Below are 23,583 nucleotides of genomic sequence, written 5' to 3'. Positions count from 1 at the left end.
CCCCTCAGTAGATGAATGGATCAAGAAAATGTGATATATATATATATATATATATATATATATATACACACACATATATATATTATATATATATACACACACACATATATATATTATATATATATACACACACATATATATATGCACACACACAATGGAAATTCTGTGCCTCCATCAGAAAGAATGACACAGCCCCATTTGTTAGGAAAAGGAAAGACTTGGAAAGAATTATATTAAGTGAAGTAAGCCAGACCCAAAGAAATATAGGTCCCATGGGTTCCCTTATTTTCAGTCTAGTAATTCTTTTAACAAGGATTTACTAAACTCTTATTATATATGGAAATTAATCTGAATAGTTGGAATACATAGTGACTTAAAGTCCCTGTCCTTATAGTTTATATTATGTGGATGAGGTAGACAGTAAAGAAGTAAACACTCATAATTCACATGTATGTTGTGTAATATACATGTATCAATAATCAGGTATCAGTCAGAAGAATCATGTTATTTCACATGGATATTAGATACATGAAGGAAAATAGAGGTTAGAGGAGTCAGAGAGTCACGGGAGGGTCTTCCATAGAGGAAGGGAAAGTTTACAGTAGATAGAATACCCTGAGGAGGTGTTCTACTCACTCAGAGTAGTATATACCGAAGCACAGAGGATTAAGGTGACCTCAAAATATGAGTAAGGATAGAATATGACATTTCTTTACTCAACTAATAAGAGATAAGAACAAAAGTGTAGAGAGGGAAGTAGCATTTATGTGTACCCTCCTCCCCCCCGGCCAGGAGAATGTAGAGGTACTGAAATGTTTTTCCCTTGTGGAGTAAAACTGATAATAGTAATAGTAACAACAACAATAATAATGATAAAAAAACCCATGAGACTAAGTGATATACATGCAGGAAGACCACTTTAAGTTGTTGTACATTAGCTAGTTGTGGAGAAATATGCCTGTAATTCTAGCTACTCTTTTTTTTTTTTTGGCCAGTCCTGGGCCTTGAATCTGGGCCCTAGACTTGTTTTGCTCAAGGCTAGCAGTCTACCACTTAAACCACACCACCACTTCTGTCTTTTTCTGAGTAGTTTCTTGGAGATAAGCATCTCCTAGACTTTCTTTCCCAGGTCAGCTTCAAACCATGATCCTCAGATCTCAGCCTCCTGAGTATCTGGGATTACAGGCATGAGCCACTAGTGCCCAATTCCAGCTAGTCTATAATAGGAGAATTGTGGTTGGAGGCCAGCTCAGGGAAAAAGTTTGCAGAATCCCATCTTGAAAAACAAGCCAGGAGTGGAAGTGAATCCCAGCTATGCAGGTGTCATAGATAGGAAGATAGTAGACCAGAGATAGCAGTATCTGAAGCAAGACCCTATCTGAAAAACAACTAAAAGCAAATGGCTGAGGTATGGCTTTATGTGGTAGAGCACCTGCCTACCTAGTGGAATACCCTGAATTCAAACCCAGTACTGCAGGAAAAAGGTTGATATTATTAACATAGTTAATACTATTAGCTTCCTAACAATAATTAGGGTGATAGCAGTATATGGGAGACAAGAAGATTAAGATGCAAGGATTGAAAGAAAAATTGATAGGGATTAATTATGTCCATGGTAGAATGAAGCAATTAGGTCAAAGTGAGATTTCTATTACTGAAATGATGAAATATGAAATGATTAAAAACAGGAAAATTAGGAAGATTTTTTTTGGATCCGCTCATGGGGCCTGAACTCTGGACCTGGGTGCTGTCCCTCAGCTCTTCAGCTCAAGGCTAGTGCTCTACCACTTGAGTCACAGCACCACTTCTGGTATCTTTTTGCTTATGTGGTGCTGAGGAATTGAACCCAAGGCCTCATGCATGCAAGGCAAGCGCTCTACTACTGAGCCACCTTCCCAGCCCTTAGGAAGATGTTTTGAGTAGTAAAGATGTTATTCTTTTTCTGGTAATGTTCAAAATTGAGATCATATTAGAAATACAAACATATAACTATATTGTGGGAAGTTAGAAATTAACTTGGAATAGTTGGATTTTTTCTAGGAATCATCTCTTAAGTTTTATGAATATTTTCTGTAATCAGATATATTTGTAGAGGTATTTTATATTCTGAATTAGTTCTTGCAATCATTCATGTAAATATTCTGTTATTAAAAAGTAGAATGAATAATATATCAAATGTTAATATTTCAAAGGCTGGAGGTGTAACTCAGTGGTTTGAACTCCAATACTGCAAAAAGCAAATAAGAAAACAAAAAACGTATAACATTCCTCACCTAGAGTATGAAATCTTTTTAGTTTTTATTTGTATAATTTAGTTTTTTAGCCTTTTCCCTTCTATTCTTCGAGGAAGGATATGGCCATATCTTTTTTTTTTTTTCTTTTGTGCTGGTTCCGGAGCTTGAGCTTAGAGCCTGGGCAGTGTCCTTGTGGTTTTTTTGGTCAAGCTTAGTGTCCTATCACTTGGGTCACACCTTCACTTCATGCTTTGGAGTTATTCATTAGAGATAAGAGTCTCAAGAACTTTTCTGCCCAGGCTGGCTTTGAACTGGGATCCTCAGATATCACCTTCTTAAGTAGCTAGAATTATAAGCATAAGTCACTGATGCTGAAGAGTCACCAAATCTTTTTGACATCAAACATTTTAATTGTTAAAGTAACCCTAACTTTCTTATTACCTATAAAATAATAAGAAAAATTTGTTTGATGATTGATATAAAAAAGAACAATTTCATCACAAAAATTCTCTTATTTTTTCTTTGTTTTGGACGCTAGGAATGATATCACAACTTGCAGAAAAGTACAGTCTTCCTCTAAGGACAAGTTTTAGCTCCGCTCGAGGATTTTTCATCCAGATGACTACAGATTGTACAGCACTCCCCAGTGATCAACTTCCTTCAGAATTTATCAAGGTTCATTCTGGAGTAGTTAGGAAATAATTGTTCTAGAGGTTTCAGTTAAATTAACACGTTTTCACCACTCCTTGACTTTTACATGCCAAATTTCTGAGTATTCTATGTATTACTTTTTCTTCTATTCCTTTCTGCCACCTAGCAGCTATGCCATCTACAGTGAGTTATAAACACTTTTAAAGAAAAATCAAACTCAGTGTTACCCACATTGGGGGAGCTTAGTTTGAGAAGATAAAGTAAATGAAGAAATTAAGTCCAAAAAGTAATATTGATAAAAAGAGATTAGGAAAATATCTTTCCACTTTTTTTTTTTTTTTTTTTTTGCCGGTCTACCTGAACTCTGTGCCTGGGCGCTGTCCCTCAGCTCTTCAGCTCAAGGCGAGCTCTCTACCGCTTGAGCCACAGCGCCACATCCGGCTTTTTCTGTTTATGTGGTGCTGAGGAATCGAACCCAGGGCCTCATGCATGCAAGGCAAGCACTCTACCACTGAGCCACCTTCCCAGCCCATCTTTCTACTTTTTATTTTAGGTAGCTCTCCAGACATATTTGCTTATTAAAGATTTGAAAAATCCCAAAGAAGGAAATCTACTTAACATTTTAAAACTAGCATTTCCCGAACATTTGGACCATGTGAATACTTTTTCCTGTATATTTATTTATTCCTCCACAGTATATTAGCATGGGAAAATGTTTTTTTGTTTGTTTCCCAGTCCTGGGGCTTGAACTCAGGGCCTGGGCACTATCTCTGAGCTTCTTTTTTTGCTCAAGGCTAGCACCCTACCACTTGAACCACAGCATCAATTCCAGTTTTTTCTGTTTATATGTGGTACTAAGGAATCAAACCCAGGACTTCATGCATACTAGGCAAGCACTCTACCACTAAGCCACATTCCCATCGCATAGTGTGGGAAAATTTAACCCAGACTAATCTTTGCCTTTTCTGTTTCTGAAGAGCATCTTTTAATAAAAGCAAGCATATATAAACAAAGTTTATATATATGGGGTTTCATGTATCTATGTATGCAAGTTAAATGACATATATATATATACACATACATACATATATATGTGTACACACAATATAGAATTACCAAGGAATATAGGCCAGATTAAGCAAACTCCATAAAGATGTTAGGGATTGGAGTTTGGATATGTGAGAAGGATTGAAACAGGAGTCCAATATGAAGTGAGGTTTACTAATGTTTGTTATCCATATCACTTGATAATTATGATACAGGTTGTGTACATCATTCTTATAGGGCTCTTTTAAAATCTATCAAGATATTTATGTTGAATGGTCTGGGGTAAACTTCTTTTTCTCTTTCACAATACTGTATATGAATATTTAATAATTAGCCTACATACTTATATTTTGATTGTATAAATGTATATATTTTATCTCACATGCATATGCATATATCTTGACATTTATTTTTTAACTGCATACCAGATTTCTAAAGTGAAAAATTCTTATAGCTTCACATCAGCAGATTTACTTAAAATGAATGAAAGATGCCAAGAGTCTTTGCGAGAAATTTATCACATGACTTACATGTAAGATCATTTGAAGTATCTGAATATTGAATTAAATTATTTTGAGGAACTGTGATAAATTTAATTAACTTTTTGTCTGATTATAGATTATTTTCAAACTATTAATGTTAGGAAAGAAAGTCTATCATTTTGATGTGGAGCACTGAACCTTACTGAAGCATCAGGGCAAATTTAGTTGCAAAAAACAAAATCCATGATAATGAATACTTCTGAAATGTGAATAACACTGTGATGTAGTGTTTGGAATATCATGGACTTATATTGAGCTTTATTTTGTTTATTCTTTTCCAGTAATCTGTAAGGCCTAGACTTCTCATACCCTGGTATTTCAAGAGCAACATCATAATCATGCCAATTCTTTTTCTGTTCATGAAATAGTAGCAATACAGTTAGAAGGAATAGAACATTTAGAATTGCTGGGCTAAAACAGTAAAGAGAAAAGCCAGGCTTTCAAAATAGGTCGAGGGTGTAGACAATAATCCGTAGCCAATTTATATATTTATCATTATAAGGAGGGGGAAAAACCCTTTGTATTATATAACAGTGTAACCCTGCTATATAAAACCTCAAATAATTATGTTTGGAGGCAAGGCTCAAGTGGTAGAGCCTCTATTTACCAAGCATGAATCCCTGACCACCAAAAAGTTAAGTGGTTATGTTATTCTGATATGTGTGTGAATATGGGAGTGGGCAGTGGACAAGAAAGGAAGGAGAATGAGAGACAGAAATATAGCACTTTTTGTGTTAAATTGAATGTTTGCAAAAGTAAAATTATTAGCAGATGAGATCTTTTCAAGTACAGGGTAAGTGCAATTTGGCCTCTTTGAAACTATTTGTTTATTTGCTTGCTTGTTATTTATATTGGTGCTAGACCTGGGGCTTGAACTCAATCTGTACACTGTCTGTGAGATTCTTTGCTCAGGCTAGAGCTCTATGACTTGAGCCACAGCACCACTTCCAGACTTTTCTGAGTATTTTATTGAAGATAAGAGTCTCATGGACTTTCCTGCCTGGACTGGCTTTGAACTGCCATCAGATTTCAGCCTCCTAAGTAGCTAAGATTACAGATATGATATGAGCTAACAGCACCTGGCATAGATTTTTTTTTGGCAATTAATTTGAGATAAGAGTCTCACAGACTTTCTTGTCCATGCTGGCTTCAACTGTGATCCTTAGATCTCAACCTCTTGAGTAGTTGGGATTATGGTGTGAGCCACCAATCTGGGTGAAACTTTTATCTTTTATAAAATACAGCCTTTTATTAATAAAGATTGGTCTCATTAATAATAAAAGCAGTCCTTTTTTGGGGGGGTCATGGAGCTTGAATTCTGGGCCTGGGCACTGTCCCTCAGCTCTTCAGCTCAAGGCTAATGCTCTACCACTTGAGCCACAGCACCACTTCCAGTCTTCTGGTGGTTTATTGGAGATAAGACTTTATTGCCCGGGCTGGCTTTGAACTGCAATCCTCAGATCTCAGCCTCCTGAGTAGCTAGGATTACAGGCGTGAGCCACCGGTGCCCAGCTAAAGCAGTCATTTTTAAAGTTCAGTGTTACTATACCAGAAAATGTGTTGTCACTAAGTAGTTATGATCTTGAACAGAAGATTCCATTTCTTCATCTTATCTAAAATGAGATAACTTGAGTAATGGATATATTTTATAGTGTACAGCTCAATATTATTTTACCTCAGGAAATGAATTTAATATTATTCTAAAATTACATTTTTTATCCTTCAAAACAAAAAGCATTGTCACATGTTTTACCAAAATTGTACTTTCAGGATAGTGTGTAAACTTCTTGGTGAGATATATGAACATATTCATTGCTTATATAAACTCTCCGACACTGTGTCAATGCTGGACATGCTACTGTCATTTGCTCATGCCTGTACTCTTTCTGACTATGGTAAGTTACTTTATTTGGAATAGACAAATTTCATACTAAAGTTTGTTTTCTAGTGAAATATATATTTAAAACAATTATGCATATTTTACATAGTCTCTTAGCTATAAGATACAAAATACAGAAAAGCATTGTTTAAAACTCAAAATTTCATTCATTCAGAAATTGATAAATCAATGAAGATATTGCCAGAAATTTTAAAGGTTTTCCAAATAAGAAAGACTGTAGAACTGTCTCCTTGGTGAAGATTTCAGTGCTTCAGATCCAAATCTTAATACCCACTAGAAATTCTACCTTTTCATACATTAGCTGTTTAGATGTGTGCAAGGTAAAATGAGGAATTATATCCATTATTTTTGTGTCTCAAGCCTGTATATAGTTCTTGAATTTAAATATAGAGTAATTTTGTAATGTTAACTGAATACTTCAATCAAAGTAACCCCTGACATTTTTTTTTTATCCAATTTATCAGGAGTAGTCATACTCTATTTAGCATGCTAATCTATAGGACTACTATATGATTAAAACCACATAAGACATGACATTCCAAATTTAGTATATTATTTTTATGAGAAATATCTTATAGAGATTTTTTCCATATATCCATATTTGTAATAGAAATATCTTCTCAGTGGTATTTTATGAATGAAACTTTTAAATATTTTATATCTCTTTGAGGGGTCACAACCTAACCTTAAGGATTTCTAATATTAATTTCCTTACTATTAAGAGACTTGACATTATTACATTTTAGTTTGAGGGGTATAATATTTAAATTAAAAAACTATAATGAAGTTTTGAAAATACTTTTGAAGCTTCTCTCTAATTAATCTTGCTTTTAAAATGAACAATTTCAAGTTTATCTGTACATCTTTCCAGTATGTAGTGTTTTATTTTTCTCTTATCCTTCTCCTCTGTTACTTATTTCTCTACCTTACATATTAGCCATAGAAATCTAATCATTTGTTTCTAATAATTATAAACTTTTTGAAGTTGATTTTTTCCCATGCTTTAAGTTGTACTTTTGTTGTGTATGTGTGATTGTACAGGACTTGAATTTAGGGCCTGGATACTGTCCCATATTTTGTTTCTCAAGACTGTTGCTTTACCACTTGAGCCACAAATCTACTTCTGCAAAAGTCTCACAGATTTTCCTGCCCAGGATGGCTTTGAAACACAATCCTCCTATCTCAGTCAACTGAGTACTTAGCATTACATGTGTTAGTCACTGGTGCCTGGCTAAATTTTAGTTTAAAAAGGTATTTCTCTAGGAGTTAGAACAAAAAAAATCTGATTGTAGCTCTACATTCATACTTCATTTTAATAACTATATCAAATTTGATTTAAGGTACAATAAGTCAGTTTGGAATTCGGTAGTAATTATTTGTTATTTAAAAATATTGTCAATGTATAGTTGGTTCTCTTTAATTTATACAAATTGGAAATTTTTATGAGTTGCTTTGTAGCCCAGAAAGGAAAGGTTAGTATTTGGAAAGTAATGGAAAGATTAGCATTTCCATTAAAATATGGAAATATGAGAAATTCTCTATAAGATACTTCTCATAAAAATAAATTAACATACTAGATTTGGAAATGTCATATCACTACTGATTTTATAATATTTTAATGTCACTAAATATACAGTTATTCATGCCAGGCACTGGTGGCTTGCACGTGTAAGTCTAGCTACTCTGGAGTTTGAGATCTGAAGATTGTGCTTCAAAGCCAGCTCCAGAAGGAAAGTCCATGAGACTTTTATCTCCAGTTAACTACTAGAAAACCAGAACAGGAGCTGTGGCTCAAAGTGGTAGAGTGCTAGCCTTGTGCAGAAAATCTCAGAGACAGCTCCCAGGCCTTATGACTAACCAAAAACAAAACAAAAAGCACTCAAGAAACAAAAATATCAGTTATTCAATCATAACTAATACATACTCGTCCTTAATTTTCATGCTGGAATATGTTAATTTGGATAAGAAATTGCAAGAGAGTATCTTGATTGAAATACTCAATAAACATTACAATTTCAAGGCATATATATATAGATTTGGGATACAAAAATAAGTGACATAATTCCTTATCTTTCTGTATATTTTAATTAAGAGGATTCCAGTAAGACTTGAGTAAAATAATACCTTAAAGAATTGTCCCAAGTTGACCCTAATAAAATTACTATGATATACATAGTACACACATAACAAAATAGATACAAATATACTAATTTTCTGAACTTTTTTCCACCAGTTCGGCCAGAGTTTACTGATACTTTAGCAATCAAGCAGGGATGGCATCCCATTCTTGAAAAAATATCTTTGGAAAAACCTGTTGCTAATAATACCTACATTACCGAAGGAAGTAATTTTTTGATTATAACTGGACCAAATATGAGTGGAAAGTCCACATATTTAAAACAAATAGCTCTTTGTCAGATTATGGCCCAGATTGGTAAGTGATGCTTTTACTGCTCTCTTCGAATGTTTTGTATCTATTTTTTTTCTGTCAGTTGTGGGACTTGAACTCTGGGCCTGGTCACTGTCCCTGAGCTCTTCAGCTCAAGGCAAGCACTCTACCACTTGAGCCACAGTGCCATTTCCAGTTTTCTGATGGTTAATTAGAGATAACAGTCTCATGGACTTTCCTCCCTCGGCTGACTTTGAACAGCGATCCTCAGATATCAGCCTCCCGAGTAGCTAGGATTACAGGCATGAGCCATGAGGGCCCAGCTTTGTATCTAGTTTTTAGGTTCAAATGTTTGGTTAATTTTAGAAAAATTTTGAGCAGATTCTCTTATAGATATACTATTGGGATTTAGTAAGCTATATCTAATTTGGACTTCATTTCCACATTTATTAGTTTTATATATTATATTTATTTATATTCTTATATATTGCCAAACAGATTTTGTTATGGAATATTATAGAATTAGAAATTTCTTTACTATAACTATTGATATATGAATTGTTATTAGCTGGATTAATATAGTTATTTCTGGTTCATAAATAAACTTTGTTGTAACAAAAAATAAAATGAGTAGGATAAGCTAATGCCTTGATAACCTCATGAAATTTTCCCAAAATTATAACACTAGGCTAAGAAACATTTCTTTGACTTGAGGAGGTACTGATAACAATTACAATATTACTTATATATGCATGCATGCACATGTAAATGGACTGACATGGCTCATGTCAGTTTTAGAGTTATAATTAAACTCCTGTTTCTTAAAACTAAGTGTCTCAAACTCCTGTGTCTTTAAATTTTATGACTTTATGAAATAAAGATAAGTTGCTTTGTCCTAATGCAATAGTTCTCAACTACAGCTGGATTTAGATCTATACTCTCACTGCCCACCTCTAAGAATTTGTCAATGTCTTGAAACTCTTTGGTTACCTCAATTGAGATGAATGTAGAGCCTGAGGATTTTGCTGAACATTATTCAATGACTTGAAGAGTGCCCATCTTTTTTCCCTTCACCAACATATGTAAAAGATTTATTGATTCCAAGATGCTATAAGTGTCATGAGTTAGAAACCCTGGTTGGATATAATAGATTGTAAGGGTAAATACAGAAAAAAATAATAATGATATGGGGCAAATTCAACTGTAATTCTGAGGAAGGAAATCCAGTGAATTAATGAAAAAGTGAACGAATAAATGATTAGGTATTTTGTTGAGTTTAGAGTTAGATTGGAATTAGACATCTTAGCTAATTACTCTCCACTAAGAATTTTGTCTGATCCTTATACAATGCTTCTACTTTTATTTCAATAGCTATGAGGAGTCTTGTCCTTTATAAAACAGGCAGTTGTTAGAACATTCATTATACTAAACTGAAACTTAACTTTCTATAACTTGTACTTCATTAGTTGTAATTATTTTCTTCTATGTAACACAGAACACTCTTACATTAGCTCATCAATTATTGGAAGATAATTGTTTTACTTTTTTACCACTGCCCATCTTAAATCTCAGAAATACCTCAAAGTATGTGTAATATTTCATAAGGTTTCAGCATAAAAGAAACAGTGGGACTTGAAAGACTTGGAAGTGAAGAGCATAGACATTGGAGATCTACCTTGTCTAGTTACCAGCTGTGTAATCTTAGGAAAATTACTTAACATCTCTAAGTCTTAGTATTACTGTCTTATCTTTCCTATATACAAATGAAGATTATGTTACCTGCTTCTTTTTTTAAGGAATAAATGTTCACTTTCTCTCTTTCCTCCCCCCTCCCACACCACATGGATTGAAAGGTATGAGAAAGAAGGAGACTGTTCAGAGTTAAGAGCACATTCTGAAGCAAAGAAGAAACAAAAAAGATAGGATGAGCCCAAGTTCCTTTGCTTTGTTGAGCAGAGTAACTGAGAAATGAGAGGATTATAAAGTTCCAGAAATATACAGAAATTAGTTAGCAATGTATTATTGTTAGATATTAAATTATTAGATTTGCCTATTAATCAGTTAACACAAATATTATGATGATATAAGTAAAACACAGGAAACAGTGTCCAACATAGTGAACTCAGAATTAGCTATTAGGGAAAATAAATGGGCTAAACAAAGAACTGATACTGGGTGATTTTGGATACATCTTTGAGCCTGACCATTATGTACAAAATGAATGAATATTTATTAAAGATCTGTTACATATTAGGGTGAATAAAAAAGAAATGGACCCTGCCTTCCAAAGAGCAGAGTTAATTCAACTTCTAAATGCAACTTTCTTACAGGGTTTTCAGAAGGATTAAATAGGAAAATAAATGTGAAAGTGATGAGTAGAAAACATAGCATATACTTGTTAGGTGCTTATATTTTTCATATCTCTTAACCTCCAACAAGAAAGATTCATTTTTTTAAATTTTATTTTATTTGTGAACATACTGCACAGAGGGGTTACAATTTCATGGGCAGGATAATGCATACATTTCTTACCAAGCATTGCAGCCTCCTCCTTTGTTTACCCTTCACCTCCCTTCCCAGCCTCTCCCCTCCAATTCTTCCCCCCCCCCACCGACATTGTAAAGCTCGTTTTTGACATGACAATTTGTACTTCTCATTGTTGCAACAGGTCCACCTGAATCCTTAAACGACTTGTTTTTCCCCATCTCCTCCACAAGTTATACTGACATCAAATATATTGAAAGCGGGGGTTATACTGTGGGGGCAAGAAAGATTCTTGATACTTTTCATCTATTTTACAGCAGAAGTCTTCTCACTGCTATTTTTTGTTCTTCTATGACTCTCATATATAACCAGTAAAAGTGATTGAAGTCAAATCTGATCTCACTGTTTTCTTGCTAAATTTCTTAATAGCTCCCCATAGATTGCTGAATAAAATTCATTTCCCTTAGTTAAGTATCTAAGGTACTCAGTCATCTATTTCCTATTTTTAAAAGTCAGTACTCCTCATAACTATTTATAGAAAATAACACAGGCATGATACTTTTTTTTGAGGCACTTCCAGAGTGATCTCCATAGTGGCCAAACTAATTTATAATCCCATAAACTGTGTAAGAGTTCCTTTCCTATGCTACACGCATCCTTTCTAGCACTATCGTTGTTTTCTTGACAGCCCTTCTAACTCAGGTAAGCTAAAATCAATTTAAATTTGTATTTTTCTAATGGCTTAACATAATGAACATTTTTTCATGTCTTTTTGTCCAATTGCCTTTTTTATTTGCAAACTCTCCATTTTCTGATTGCATTATTTGTTCTTTTAGTGTTTAGTTTTTTTTAAGTTCGTTATATTTTCTTGATATTAAGCCCCTGTTAGAGAAAGCAGGAAAATATTTTTTTGAATTCTGTAGACTGTCTCTTCACCTTGGCAATTGTTTCCCTTGTTTTAGTTTGATATCCCATTTGTTAATTCCTTTTATTTTCTGAGCTATTAGTATATTCAGAAAGTTATTGTCTTTGCCTGTGTGTTCAAGTCTTTCTCCTATATATTTATCTAGTAGTTTCAGAGTTTTTGACCTTATATTAAAGTCTTTAACCTTAGTAATCTTGGAATTGATATTTGAAACAGAGTGAAAAGTAAGGATTTGATTTTAGTCTTCTACATGTGGATATTAGGTTTTTCCTACACCATTTGTTGAAAAGGCTATTTTTTTCAATTGATGCCTTTGTCGAGAATTAAGTGGCTATTCCTATGTGGGTCTATTTCTATGTCTTCTATTGTTTTTTTTTCAGTCAGTGTGCCTATTTTAGTGCTATGCTGCTTTTGTTACTATAGCTCTGAAGTATAATTTAAAACATGAAATTTGAAACATGAAATCATGACACTTCTAGCATCACTCTTTTGCTCAGGATTCCTGTGACTATTTGGGGTCTTTTATGCTTCAGTAAAAATTTTAGGTTAAACTAGGGAAGAGGTGACACTGTTCAAAAAAAGATATATTTATTACCTGACTTATGTAATTGCAAACTTTCTGTACATCACCTTTACAATTTCAAAAAGGTTGATTTTTCTATTTTTTTGCAGAATGACATTAGTATTCTGATAGGGATTACATTGAACCTGAAGATTGTGTATTAGGTAGCAAGGCCATTTTCATGATATTAATTTTGTTTGCTCATAAGCAGAATTGTTTTGGAGTTATTTTGGAGAGGGAGTCTTGTGGACTTTTCTGCCCCACACTGTAATCCTGAGTAGTTGTCATTACAGGCATGAGTTACTGGTGCAGTACAATTTAGGGCTTTTATTATGAAGTGATGTTGAATTTTTTTTGTCTTTTTCTTCATCTGTTGATCATATTTTGTTGTTGTTGTTCCTGTTTCTATTAATGTGTTGTATTGCATTTATTCATTTCCATCTGTTGAACCATCCTTGGATCCCTAGAATGAAACCAACTAGATGGTTCTTTAATGTGTTGTTGAATTTAGTTTGCAAGTATCCTATTGAGGAACTTTGTGCTTATTTTCATCGAGGAAAACTGTTTATAACTGTCTTTTTTTTGTTATGCCCTTGCCTGGTTTTGGTATCAGGATAACATTGTTTCCATAGAATGAGTTTTGAAGTGTTGTTTCCTTTTGATTTTATGGAATAATTTGTGGAACTTAGATATTCTTTAAAGAGCTGGTAGAATGCAGCAGTGAATCTCTGCAGTTGGGATTTTCTTTGTTGGAAAACTATTATTGCTGTAATCTCATGGCTTAGTATGGGTTCATGTACACAGTTTATGTTCTCTTGGTTCAATTTTACCTTGGTAGGATGTCTATACATTTAGCCACTTAGATTTTCTTATTTCTTGGAATTTATGTTTTATTAATATTTCCTAATCCTCATAATTTCATGATAGCCATTGTAATATTCCCTTTCACATTAATTTTATTACTTTGGGTATTTTCCCTTTATATTTGCATTATTTTAATTAAGAGTTTGTCACTTTTTTTTTTTGTGGCCAGGCCTGGGGGCTTGAACTCTGGGCCCAGGTGCTGTCCCTGGGCTTCTTTTTTGCTCAAATCTATCATTCTACCATTTGAGCCACAGTGCCACTTCTAGCTTGTTGAGAAATTTATTGGAGATAAGAATCTCAGCTGGTGGCTCATGCCTGTAATCCTAGCTACTCAAGAAGCTGAAATCTGAAGATCATGGTACAAAGCCAGCCCAGGCAGAAAAGTCTGTGAGACTCTTATCTCCAATAAACTACTCAGAAAACCGGAAGTGCTGCTGTGGCTCAAGTGGCAGAGCACTGGCCTTGAGCTGAAGAGCTGAGGGACAGCACCCAGGCCCAGAGTTCAAGATCAACGACCGACAAAAAAAAAACAAATCCTGCCCAGGCTGGCTTTGAACTGCAATCTTCAAATCTCAGCCTCCTGAGTAGCTAGGATTACAGGTATGAACCACTGGCACCTGGGTGAGTTTGTCATTTTTATCTCATTAAAAACTGTTTTATTGTTCCTCTGTAGTAGTATTCTTTTGCTCCCCATTTTATTAATTTTCATCTTGATCTTTATTACTTATTTCCATATACTAATTTTGTGTTTGTTTTGTACTTGATTTTGTATGAGCTTGAAGTTACTTACTTGAGAGTTCTCTGATTTTTTTTTTTAATGTAGGCACTCATAGCTATTAACTTCCACTTAAAAATGCCTTTATTGTATCCCAATGGTTCTGGTAAATTTTATTTTCATTTTTATTTAATTCTAAGAAAATTTCTTCTTTGGTTTCTCCAGTAACCGATTGATCATTCAAAGTTGTTTTGGTCAATTTCCACATATTAGCATAGTGTCAGCTATTTTTCTTGCTATTGACATCTAACTTCATTTCATTATGGTCTGATATGATAGAAGAACTTATTCCAATTTTATTGCATTTGTTAAAACTTTCTGTATTGCCTAAAATATAATCTAGTTTGTAAGTTTCATTGGCTGCTGTGAAGAATACCTTTCCTCAGCTGCTGAATGAGATATGTTGCAGAGGCCTGTAAGGTCCATTTAAGCTTTGGTGCAGTAAGAGTAGAATACTAATACCTACTATTACTATATCCGAATTTACCTATCCCAAAATCTTTCATTTGTTTCTTGAACTAAGTACTCCATGGTCTCGAGGATATATGTTTATAATTTATAATATAAATTCTAATCGTTTTCCTTGATAGTTTCTTCATTTTATCAACATTTAGTGACATTCTATCCCTTCTTATTCATTTTGGCTTGAAGTTGGCTTTATCATGTTTGTGTCTAGGTACTCCTCTTTGATTTTATACTCTGTTTGCCACATATTTTTCCATCTTTTCACTTTGAGTCTGTATGTGTCTTCATCACTGAGATGAGTTCTTGTAGACAGGATTGTTCAGTCTTGTTTTTAATCCATTTTGCCAGTCTGATGAGAGTGTTAAATCTTTTTACATTTAGAGTTTGAACTGGAAAATTAAGTCTGATGACATTAGGGTTTGTTCAAGAGATATGTACTAACTTCTTCATCTTAGAGGTTTGTTAGTTTACTGAGTTAATATCTTTTATTCTTTCTTTTTTTCTAGTCTGCTACTGAGATTTATTCTTTCTTGAATTTTCAAGCTGGTATGTTTCTTTCTTCCTCTTCTATGTATTCTCATAAGTATCTTCTGCAGTATTGGTCTACAGTGTTGTTTTGGTCTATGCTTATCATGGCAGATGATTAGTTCTCTAATTTTAAAAGGTAACTTCAGTCCTTTTGTTTTGGGACTCTAGCTACATCTGTCTGTGTTTTTTGTGGCCTTAGGGTTACTACAGATAGGTCTGCCGTTATTCTGATAAGTTTATCTTTGTACATAACTTGCCACTTTTCAGTTTTCAGCCTTTAGTATTCTTGTTTTATACTGTTGGCTTTTGACCTAAAATATGATGTAGAGTTCTTTTCTAGACATAGCCATTTTGGAGTTCTAAATGCCTAATATACTTGGATATACATTTCCTTCACTAGTTTGGAAAATTTTCTGTGATAATTTCATTAAATAAGTATTTCTACTTTTACCTTGTATCTCAGTCCCCTACTTAAGACTACAGGTTTGCAGGTTTAATCAGAAGGTTAAGGATGCTAACTATGTCTTAATCATGGCTACTGTGGTCATAATTACTTGTTTTGTAATTTTGCTGAGTATAATAACTCTTTGCTGAATTTCTTTGCTGAATTTCTTATCCAGGATATTGACTTATTCATTCAGGTGTTAAATTGTCTATTTTACTTCATTCACTTTTTATTTGAATCCTTTATGAGGTCATTTATAATTTCTGAAACCAGACTTCTGATTTTTTTGTCTGAAATTTTAGCCTTTTCTGTGTTTGTATCCAGTTCTTGAAGAGTTTTAAACTTTTGGAGCCACGTTGACTTGCTTTTTCATATTGCTCTTGCTTCTAAGTTTAAGTTGTGCATTTGTTGAGATGAATAGTTCCCCTAGTTTTATTTAAGGAAGTAAGACTTCTTTTGAAGGGTTATACCTCAGTAACATGTCAGAGAAGAAAAAAATCTAAGAGCAACACCTTCTAGACAGCTGGGTTTATGCAGGCTGAAGGAGGAACCAGTCAAGGAGCAATTGTCTTTTTTGGGGGGAGGGGTAACAAGTTCAACAAGAAATGCACTCACTACCTTACATATGTAACTATAATCCCTCTGTGCAACACCCTGACAAAATTAATTTTTTTTAAAAAAGGGTCGGTTGTCCACTTCCAGGCTACATTCACCTTAGAGGCTTCCCTTCTTTGCACACTCAGAGCTGCTTCTGACTCCGACACTTGCTCCACAGGCTTGCTTTTTTGTGTGCCCAGTGGTGGTAAATGTCCTAACCAAGAGTAGTTCCCTGAGTGTCAGGGAGTTGGAGGAACAAACAGCACTGAAATATGCACTAGGGATTTGGGGGTGAACTGACAGAAACTGGCATCCTGCCTGAATGTCTCAGTGCTTTCAGATCCCACCCAGCAGTAAATTACCGTGTGTGCGTGTGTGTGTGTGTGTGTGTGTGTGTGTGTTGGAAAATCCCATAAACTACTAGACCTGAGCTCAGGGCTGTCACAACTGGATTGCTGGCAGCAAACCATACATCTCAAGGAATGAGCACCAGAGGCCATGTACTTTGCTCCACCAGGTTGGAGGCTCTTCGTCTTGCAGTCACCATAGACAGTGAGGCTTTCTCTTTATCACAGAGAGTAAGAGCCTCTGATCACCCTACTTTTCATAGCCTGAGCCTAAATGTCTCAGTGAGTCTATGTTCATCTTCCCACAGCTGCCACTTGAGGCTGTCTCAGACACTGTGGAAAGGTGTCATGGGAAGGCTTACTTGTAATAATCACTTACTTTCAGAACCCTCATATATCTCAGTCCAACAATAGGCTTCCTCTCAAAGTAGCAACTCTTAGAGATAAAGCGAGTGGCAAAAATCATTCCTTCTCCAATGCTGGCCTTGGAAGAATGATTGGCACACTAAATTCCTGTGCTGTGTTTAAGGCTTGTGGGAACTCCGGGATTAGCCTGAAGCTAGGGATGCTTGTTTGTTTCATCATAGTCAGCCTTGGCTACAACTTACTTTTCTTTCCAAATAGCTCAGGTGGGAACTATAGACTGTTACTATCTTTTTTCTTGTAGCCTCTCTACATCTCTAGGCTTTTCAGATGTCTTTTTTTTAAAACACAATTTCGTCTCTTTTTTTGTTCAGAATAGTCTATTTTTGTTACCCCAACTCTTCTTAATCATTACACAGAGGAAAATTCCAATTTACTCCAAATAAAATCTAAGATCTAAAACATTTTTATAATGATTTTTAATCAACTGAGGTTTGTAAGAATTTTCTCCAAAATTTCAAATTTTAAATGCTATTCTTTATCATTTACCACATTATTAATTTTTTGTGAATTTTAAAATGTCCTCTTTCTGGTATATTTGAATTTCAGGTCAAATGCTACCCTGTTTTGACGTACAATTGTATAATAGGACAGCAGCTTTACATATGAGACTGGGAAAGTTGAAGTATTCTTCCAGGTCATGCAATAAGTTTTAGAGCTCATTTTCTTTAATTCCATATCCAGTTCTCTTTCTACCACAAAATCCTAGTAAGTTGTCTGCAAATATGTTGCTGGTATTTATAAAAGTATTTTAATTTATCTTGCTTTTATATTTTACAGGTTCATATGTTCCAGCAGAATATTCTTCCTTTAGAATTGCCGAACAGATCTTTACAAGAATCAGTACTGATGATGATATTGAAACAAATTCATCAACATTTATGAAGGAAATGAAAGAGGTACCCAAACAAACCCTTTCTTATGTCAAAAATATTCAGTTTTTACACTAGTGATAAATTACCATGTAAGAAAGTATTTTTGCACTGAAACTTATAGGTGACCATACTCCTGTTTGGGAGCTAGAGGGCAGTCAAAGACAGCTTCCTCATTTCTGTGTTAAGAAGAAATGGAAATCAGTGTTTCATGGAAAAGCACAATTTGAAAAAGAAAAATAGTGCTATTGGATGAAAAAACTGTGCCTGCATGTTTTTAGATGAAATATATAAAAGGCCTTTAAGTAAACAGTGAGCTGCACAATACTATTTTGTATAAAATCTATGTTCCTCCTAGGCTTGATTTTAATATGAAAGACCACTACATTAGAAGGTTTAAAAAAATCATTATTGAACCTGAACTTACAGATAAGGAGATCTTTAACTTCCTTTCCAAAGTATGCATTATTTCCTATTTCTGACCTTAGAAACTGTAGCATATGCTTGAGGGCTAAAGGAAGTATTTCTTGGACTATTAGAAGGAATTATTGGATCAATATACAGTTAGATAATTTTCTGCAGACAAATAGGAGTGAAGTTGGGATTTTGATTGGTATTGCAATGAATTTGTAGGTTGCTTTGGGTAATATTGCCATTTTCATTATGTTAATTTTTCTAGTCCATGAACATGGAAGGTCTATTAAGTCTTCTTCAGTTTCCTTCTTTAAATTATTAAAAATTTTACTATAGAAGTCCTTTACATTGTTGACTGATTTCTGAGTATTTTTGAGGTTATCACAAATGGTGTTGATTTCCTCATTTCAGTCTTGATCTCATTATTGGCATACAGAAAAGCTATTGATTTTTGTGGGTTTATTTGATACCCTATTACTTTACTATAGTTTTGAATCAGTTCTAGTAGCTTAGCAGAGGAGTATATAAGAATCTTGTAAGTATAGAATTATGCCATCTACAAAAGGGATAATTTTACTTCTTCCTCCCCTACTTGGATCCCATTTATGTTTTTCTCTTACCTTGTTGCTCTTGCTAGGAATTTCAGTACTATATTGAAGAGGAGTGGAAAAAACAGACATTCTTGTCTGGTTCTTGATTTTAGAAGGAAATGGCTTTAGGTTGTTATCATTAAGTATAATGTTAATGTTGGCTGTAGGTTTGTCATACACACCTTTATTATATTGAAGAATGTTCCAGTATTCCTAGCTTCTGCATAGCTTTTATCATAAAAGGATGTTGGATCTAGTCAAAAGCTTTTTCTGCATCTATTGAGATGATCTTGTAGTTCTTAACATTACTTGTGTAGATGTGTTATATTACATTTATTGATTTAAGTATGTTCTAACTGAAATATATAGCTTCGAGGGAGATCTCAAATAGTGTAATTCCTTAGAAAGGCAAAACCAAAGTTCAACAAAATAAAACACCAGGAATCAGGTACTCAAAAGGAGTGGAGTGGGGTAGAAAGGAAAGTGGTATATAAATGAAGAGGAAGAGAGTGAGAGAATGTAGTCAAGAATCCAATGTATATTCTACAAAATTAAGAAGAGTGAGGGAAAAGATGGGTAGAGGAAGGATAGATGAGAGTATTGAAAAAGATGACAATGATCAAGATATTAATAAACTGCTTTGTTAAACAGTACCTCATTTGTACAACTACTTAAAGATAATAAAAAGAAAAAAAACAAATAAGGGTGAAAATGTTACTATTTTTCTCAAAGTTTGTATTATACTTACTGCATATTGAATATCTATGGAGAGCAGTTTACTAATATAGTAGGTGCTTTTATTATTATTTTTTTAATGCCAGTCCTGGGGCTTTAACTCAGTGCTAAGCTTTTATGCTCAAGGCCAACGTTCTACCACTTGAGCCACAGCTTTGTGGTGATAAATTGGAGATAAATTTTATGGACTTTCCTATCAGGGCTGGCTTTGAACCATGATCATCAGATCTCAGCTTCCTGAATAGCTAGGATTGCAGGCATGAGCAACAACAAGTAGCCTGGCCCTTGAGGTATACTTTTAAGTGGTCCTAGCTTTCAAAAATCTTAGTCCCATAGAAAGAGAATACGTTCATAAAAGTTGCTGTTGTGTAATAAAATAATGTAGGTGAAATTCTACCTTTTGAAAAAGAGGCTAATATTCTTTACAAGGGAAGGAACATTTCTGTCAATTTTATTCTTGGTGTTTGTTGTTCATGGTTTTAAGTTGATTTGTGAAACCAAGGATTAAGACTTGGGGTACATTTCCTAAAAATTTTGGATCCTTCTTTAGTGAATATAGAATAGGGAAGTAAATTTGTGAGATAATCTTAAGTATTTTATAACAATGACTATTGTTTAGTAATTTATGAAGAAGAAAATTACTATCTTTGGGCTTTATTTTACCATTTAACTTAAAACTTCATTTCACTATCCATAAAGTATCATATTTTAGGATAATGGTATTTATTGTGTCACCTTATACACACATGTGTGTTTGTTTACACACACACATATATATATATATATATCAGCTTTCCTATTACAATAAATAGCCCTGTAGTTTTATTTATTTATTTATTTATTTTGGGTCTGGTTGTGGGGCCTGAACTCTGGGCCTGGGTGCTGTCCCTCAGCTCTTCAGCTCAAGGCTAGCGCTCTACCACTTGAGTCACAGCACCACTTCTGGCTTTTTTTTTTTTTTCCTGATTATGTGGTGCTGAGGAATCCAACCCAGGGCCTCAGGCATGCAAGGCAAGCGCTCTACCACTGAGCCACCTTCCTAGCCCAGCCCTGTAGTTTTAGAAGGAAAAGCAATGTGTTGTATTAGCTTAGCAGGATTTATTAAAATTTATTTCAGACGAACTAATAGACTGACTTTTCCCCATTTTGTGATACTTGTTTGGTTACAATGAAAAACATTAAAATTGTATTTTTCAGATAGCATATATTCTACATAATGCTAATGACAAATCGCTCATATTAATTGATGAACTTGGCAGAGGTACTAATACAGAAGAAGGTATTGGCATTTGTTATGCTGTTTGTGAGTATCTGCTGAGCTTAAAGGTATTCATCCCAGTTTATTTTAAGTATATTAAATTCGAGTCCTTTTAGAAATATTTTTACAGAAATCAAAAATAGCAACAAAAGGGGAAAAACAAAACCAAAACAAATAAATCACAAAAAGTAAAATAAAAATGTCTTTGTTTACATTTCTTTTTTCTTTTTCTTTTTTTTTTTTTTTGTCGGTTGTGGGGCTTGAACACAGCTTGGGCGCTGTCCCTGCGCTCTTCAGCTCAAGGTGAGAGCTCTGCCCCGTGAGCCACAGTGCCAGTTCCAGTTTTATGGTGGTTAAAAGCCAGCCTGGGCAGGAAAGTCCCTGGGACTCCTATCTCCAACAAACCACTCAGAAAACAGGAAGTGGCACTGTACCTCAAGTGGTAGAGCACCAGCCTTGAGTTGAAGAGCTGAGGTACAGTACCCAGGCCCAGATTCTTGCCTTGAGCTGAAGCGCTCAGGGATAGCATCCAGGCCCACAGTTAAAGCCCCATGACCAACAAAAATAAGTAAATAAATAAAATATAAGATTTCAAAACACTTTAAGTAGACTGATCATTTTAGCCTCCAAGGTATTAGTCTCACTTGACATCTTTGCTAAGTTACTTAGAAAATTTCGCTTAAGTTTTATGGTTAAGTCATAAAATGAAATTTTCTAGTTCATTTAAACAGAAGTAATATCCATTGTTTATTGTATATTCTAGGCATTTACATTGTTTGCTACACATTTCCTGGAGCTATGTCATATAGATGTCTTGTACCCTAATGTAGAAAACATGCATTTTGAAGTGCAGCATGTAAAGAACACTGCAAGAAACAAAGAAGCAATTTTGTATACCTATAAACTTTCTAAAGGACTTACTGAAGAAAAAAATTATGGTATTGTATATAGAAATTAGCTAAACCTTGACACACTGTATATTCTCTTAAGACAAATTTCCTACTTTTTTATTGTCTGTATAGGTAGCTCTTTCTCATTCTTTTAAGTATTTGTGTGTTCTAAGACTGTTTCTGATATATCTGACTTACATGTATGTGTTTCTGTATGCACTTAGATAAGACATAACTACCTTAGTTTCCATTCATGTACATTTACATGTATATAAACCAGTAATTTTGAAGAAACACTGAGGCATGAAAGGCATAGGAAGTGGCGTAATGTCTAAGAAATATAGCTTAGTTTATATTTGCAAGTTATATAACAAATAAAAAATTGAATATTTCCTCAGATTCAATAACAGAGTCTTTCCATTTTTTTTCAGTTTCAGGGAATTTGATGATTAAAGCTAAAATCTTAAAAGGGAATATGTTCCCAAATCATATGATATTTTTAAACTTTATTAGATATTTTCTGTGTAAATCATTGTGTGACATATACAATCTGTGATTCAGGGAGTTTGTAATTGATCTATGCATATTTTAGCTATGGATGTGACCTTGGTGGCCAAAGCACCTGTGCTATATTGTGTCATTATGCATGAAATAAGATTAGTGATCATTTTTCTTACACGTGGAGTCATCAAATTTGAATGAATTATCAAATGTGAACTTCCTGTCGGTATCTAACAGTAAGATTTCTCAGTAAATGTTGGTGTTCCTTCTGTTCATTAAACATAGCTATAATGAACTATTGAGGCACAGTAGAAAACCTATATGACATTATACAATAGAATTAAGCTCTGAAAACAGGAATAATAGTTGATACTTGAATTTGCATAAAAATAGTCACCTACACTTGTTATCTTCTGAGAAATTTCACTTTTATTGATCTGTTGGAACAACAAGCTGTCAGGTTATCTTTAAAACTACACATTCTCTTCCCCTCAATCCAATATACCCTTCTACTCTAATAAGCAACTTTATTTATAATTGATTTTGTTGTTATTATTATTATTGTTGCTCTAATTATCTCTTTTCTTTCCTGTTATTTCTGAGATACAAGATAATTGGTATTCTATTTTCTCCTAGGCAATTAAATGAATTTTCATTTAGAACATTGGAAAACTTAATTTTTCAAATTGCTGAATAGCCCATAAATACTTGTAGAAAGGAAATTTAAATCTGAAGAAAAATGTTAGTTAATATAGAAAAGATAGAAAAACATTGAAATCATTTGTTTATGATTGTAGGATTAAAAGCTGCAGAAGCATCATCACTTCCACCCGCAATTATCTTGGATGCCAGAGAAATCACAACTCAAATTACAAGACAAATTTTGGTAAAATCTATTTTTTACTAATGAGATATATTTGCTTTTGAAATAAAATACTTTTAATATATATGTCTTATTGTGGCCATTGATCCAAATATATGTTAATAATTAAAATATGTAATTGAGTGGCTCAGTGGTAGAGCGCTTGCCTTGCATGCCTGAGGCCCTGAGTTCGATTCCTCAGCCCCACATAAGCAAAAAGAAAAAAGCCGGAAGTGGTGCTGTGGCTCAAGTGGTAGAGTGCTAGCCTTGAGCTGAAGAGCTG

General features: G+C 34.1%; 1 protein-coding gene across 1 annotated transcript in view; it reads left to right on the top strand.

Annotated features, from left to right (window-relative positions):
• The window catches only part of Msh4 (mutS homolog 4), a 62,907-nt gene that overhangs the window by 34,296 nt on the left and 5,028 nt on the right, over positions 1 to 23,583 (top strand). The window contains exons 12-19 of the mRNA XM_013035882.1: positions 2,773 to 2,909; positions 4,361 to 4,464; positions 6,245 to 6,369; positions 8,608 to 8,808; positions 17,959 to 18,077; positions 20,987 to 21,115; positions 21,811 to 21,985; positions 23,236 to 23,324. Coding sequence (XP_012891336.1) covers positions 2,773 to 2,909; positions 4,361 to 4,464; positions 6,245 to 6,369; positions 8,608 to 8,808; positions 17,959 to 18,077; positions 20,987 to 21,115; positions 21,811 to 21,985; positions 23,236 to 23,324 — 1,079 coding nt within the window. The remainder of the gene's footprint in view (positions 1 to 2,772; positions 2,910 to 4,360; positions 4,465 to 6,244; positions 6,370 to 8,607; positions 8,809 to 17,958; positions 18,078 to 20,986; positions 21,116 to 21,810; positions 21,986 to 23,235; positions 23,325 to 23,583) is intronic.

The sequence above is a fragment of the Dipodomys ordii genome, unplaced genomic scaffold (genome assembly GCF_000151885.1).
Source record: "Dipodomys ordii isolate 6190 unplaced genomic scaffold, Dord_2.0 Scaffold228, whole genome shotgun sequence".
Lineage (NCBI taxonomy): Eukaryota > Metazoa > Chordata > Mammalia > Rodentia > Heteromyidae > Dipodomys > Dipodomys ordii.
The sequence above is the reverse complement of the archived record's forward strand: the minus strand, read 5'-3'. Positions and strand labels throughout refer to the sequence as shown.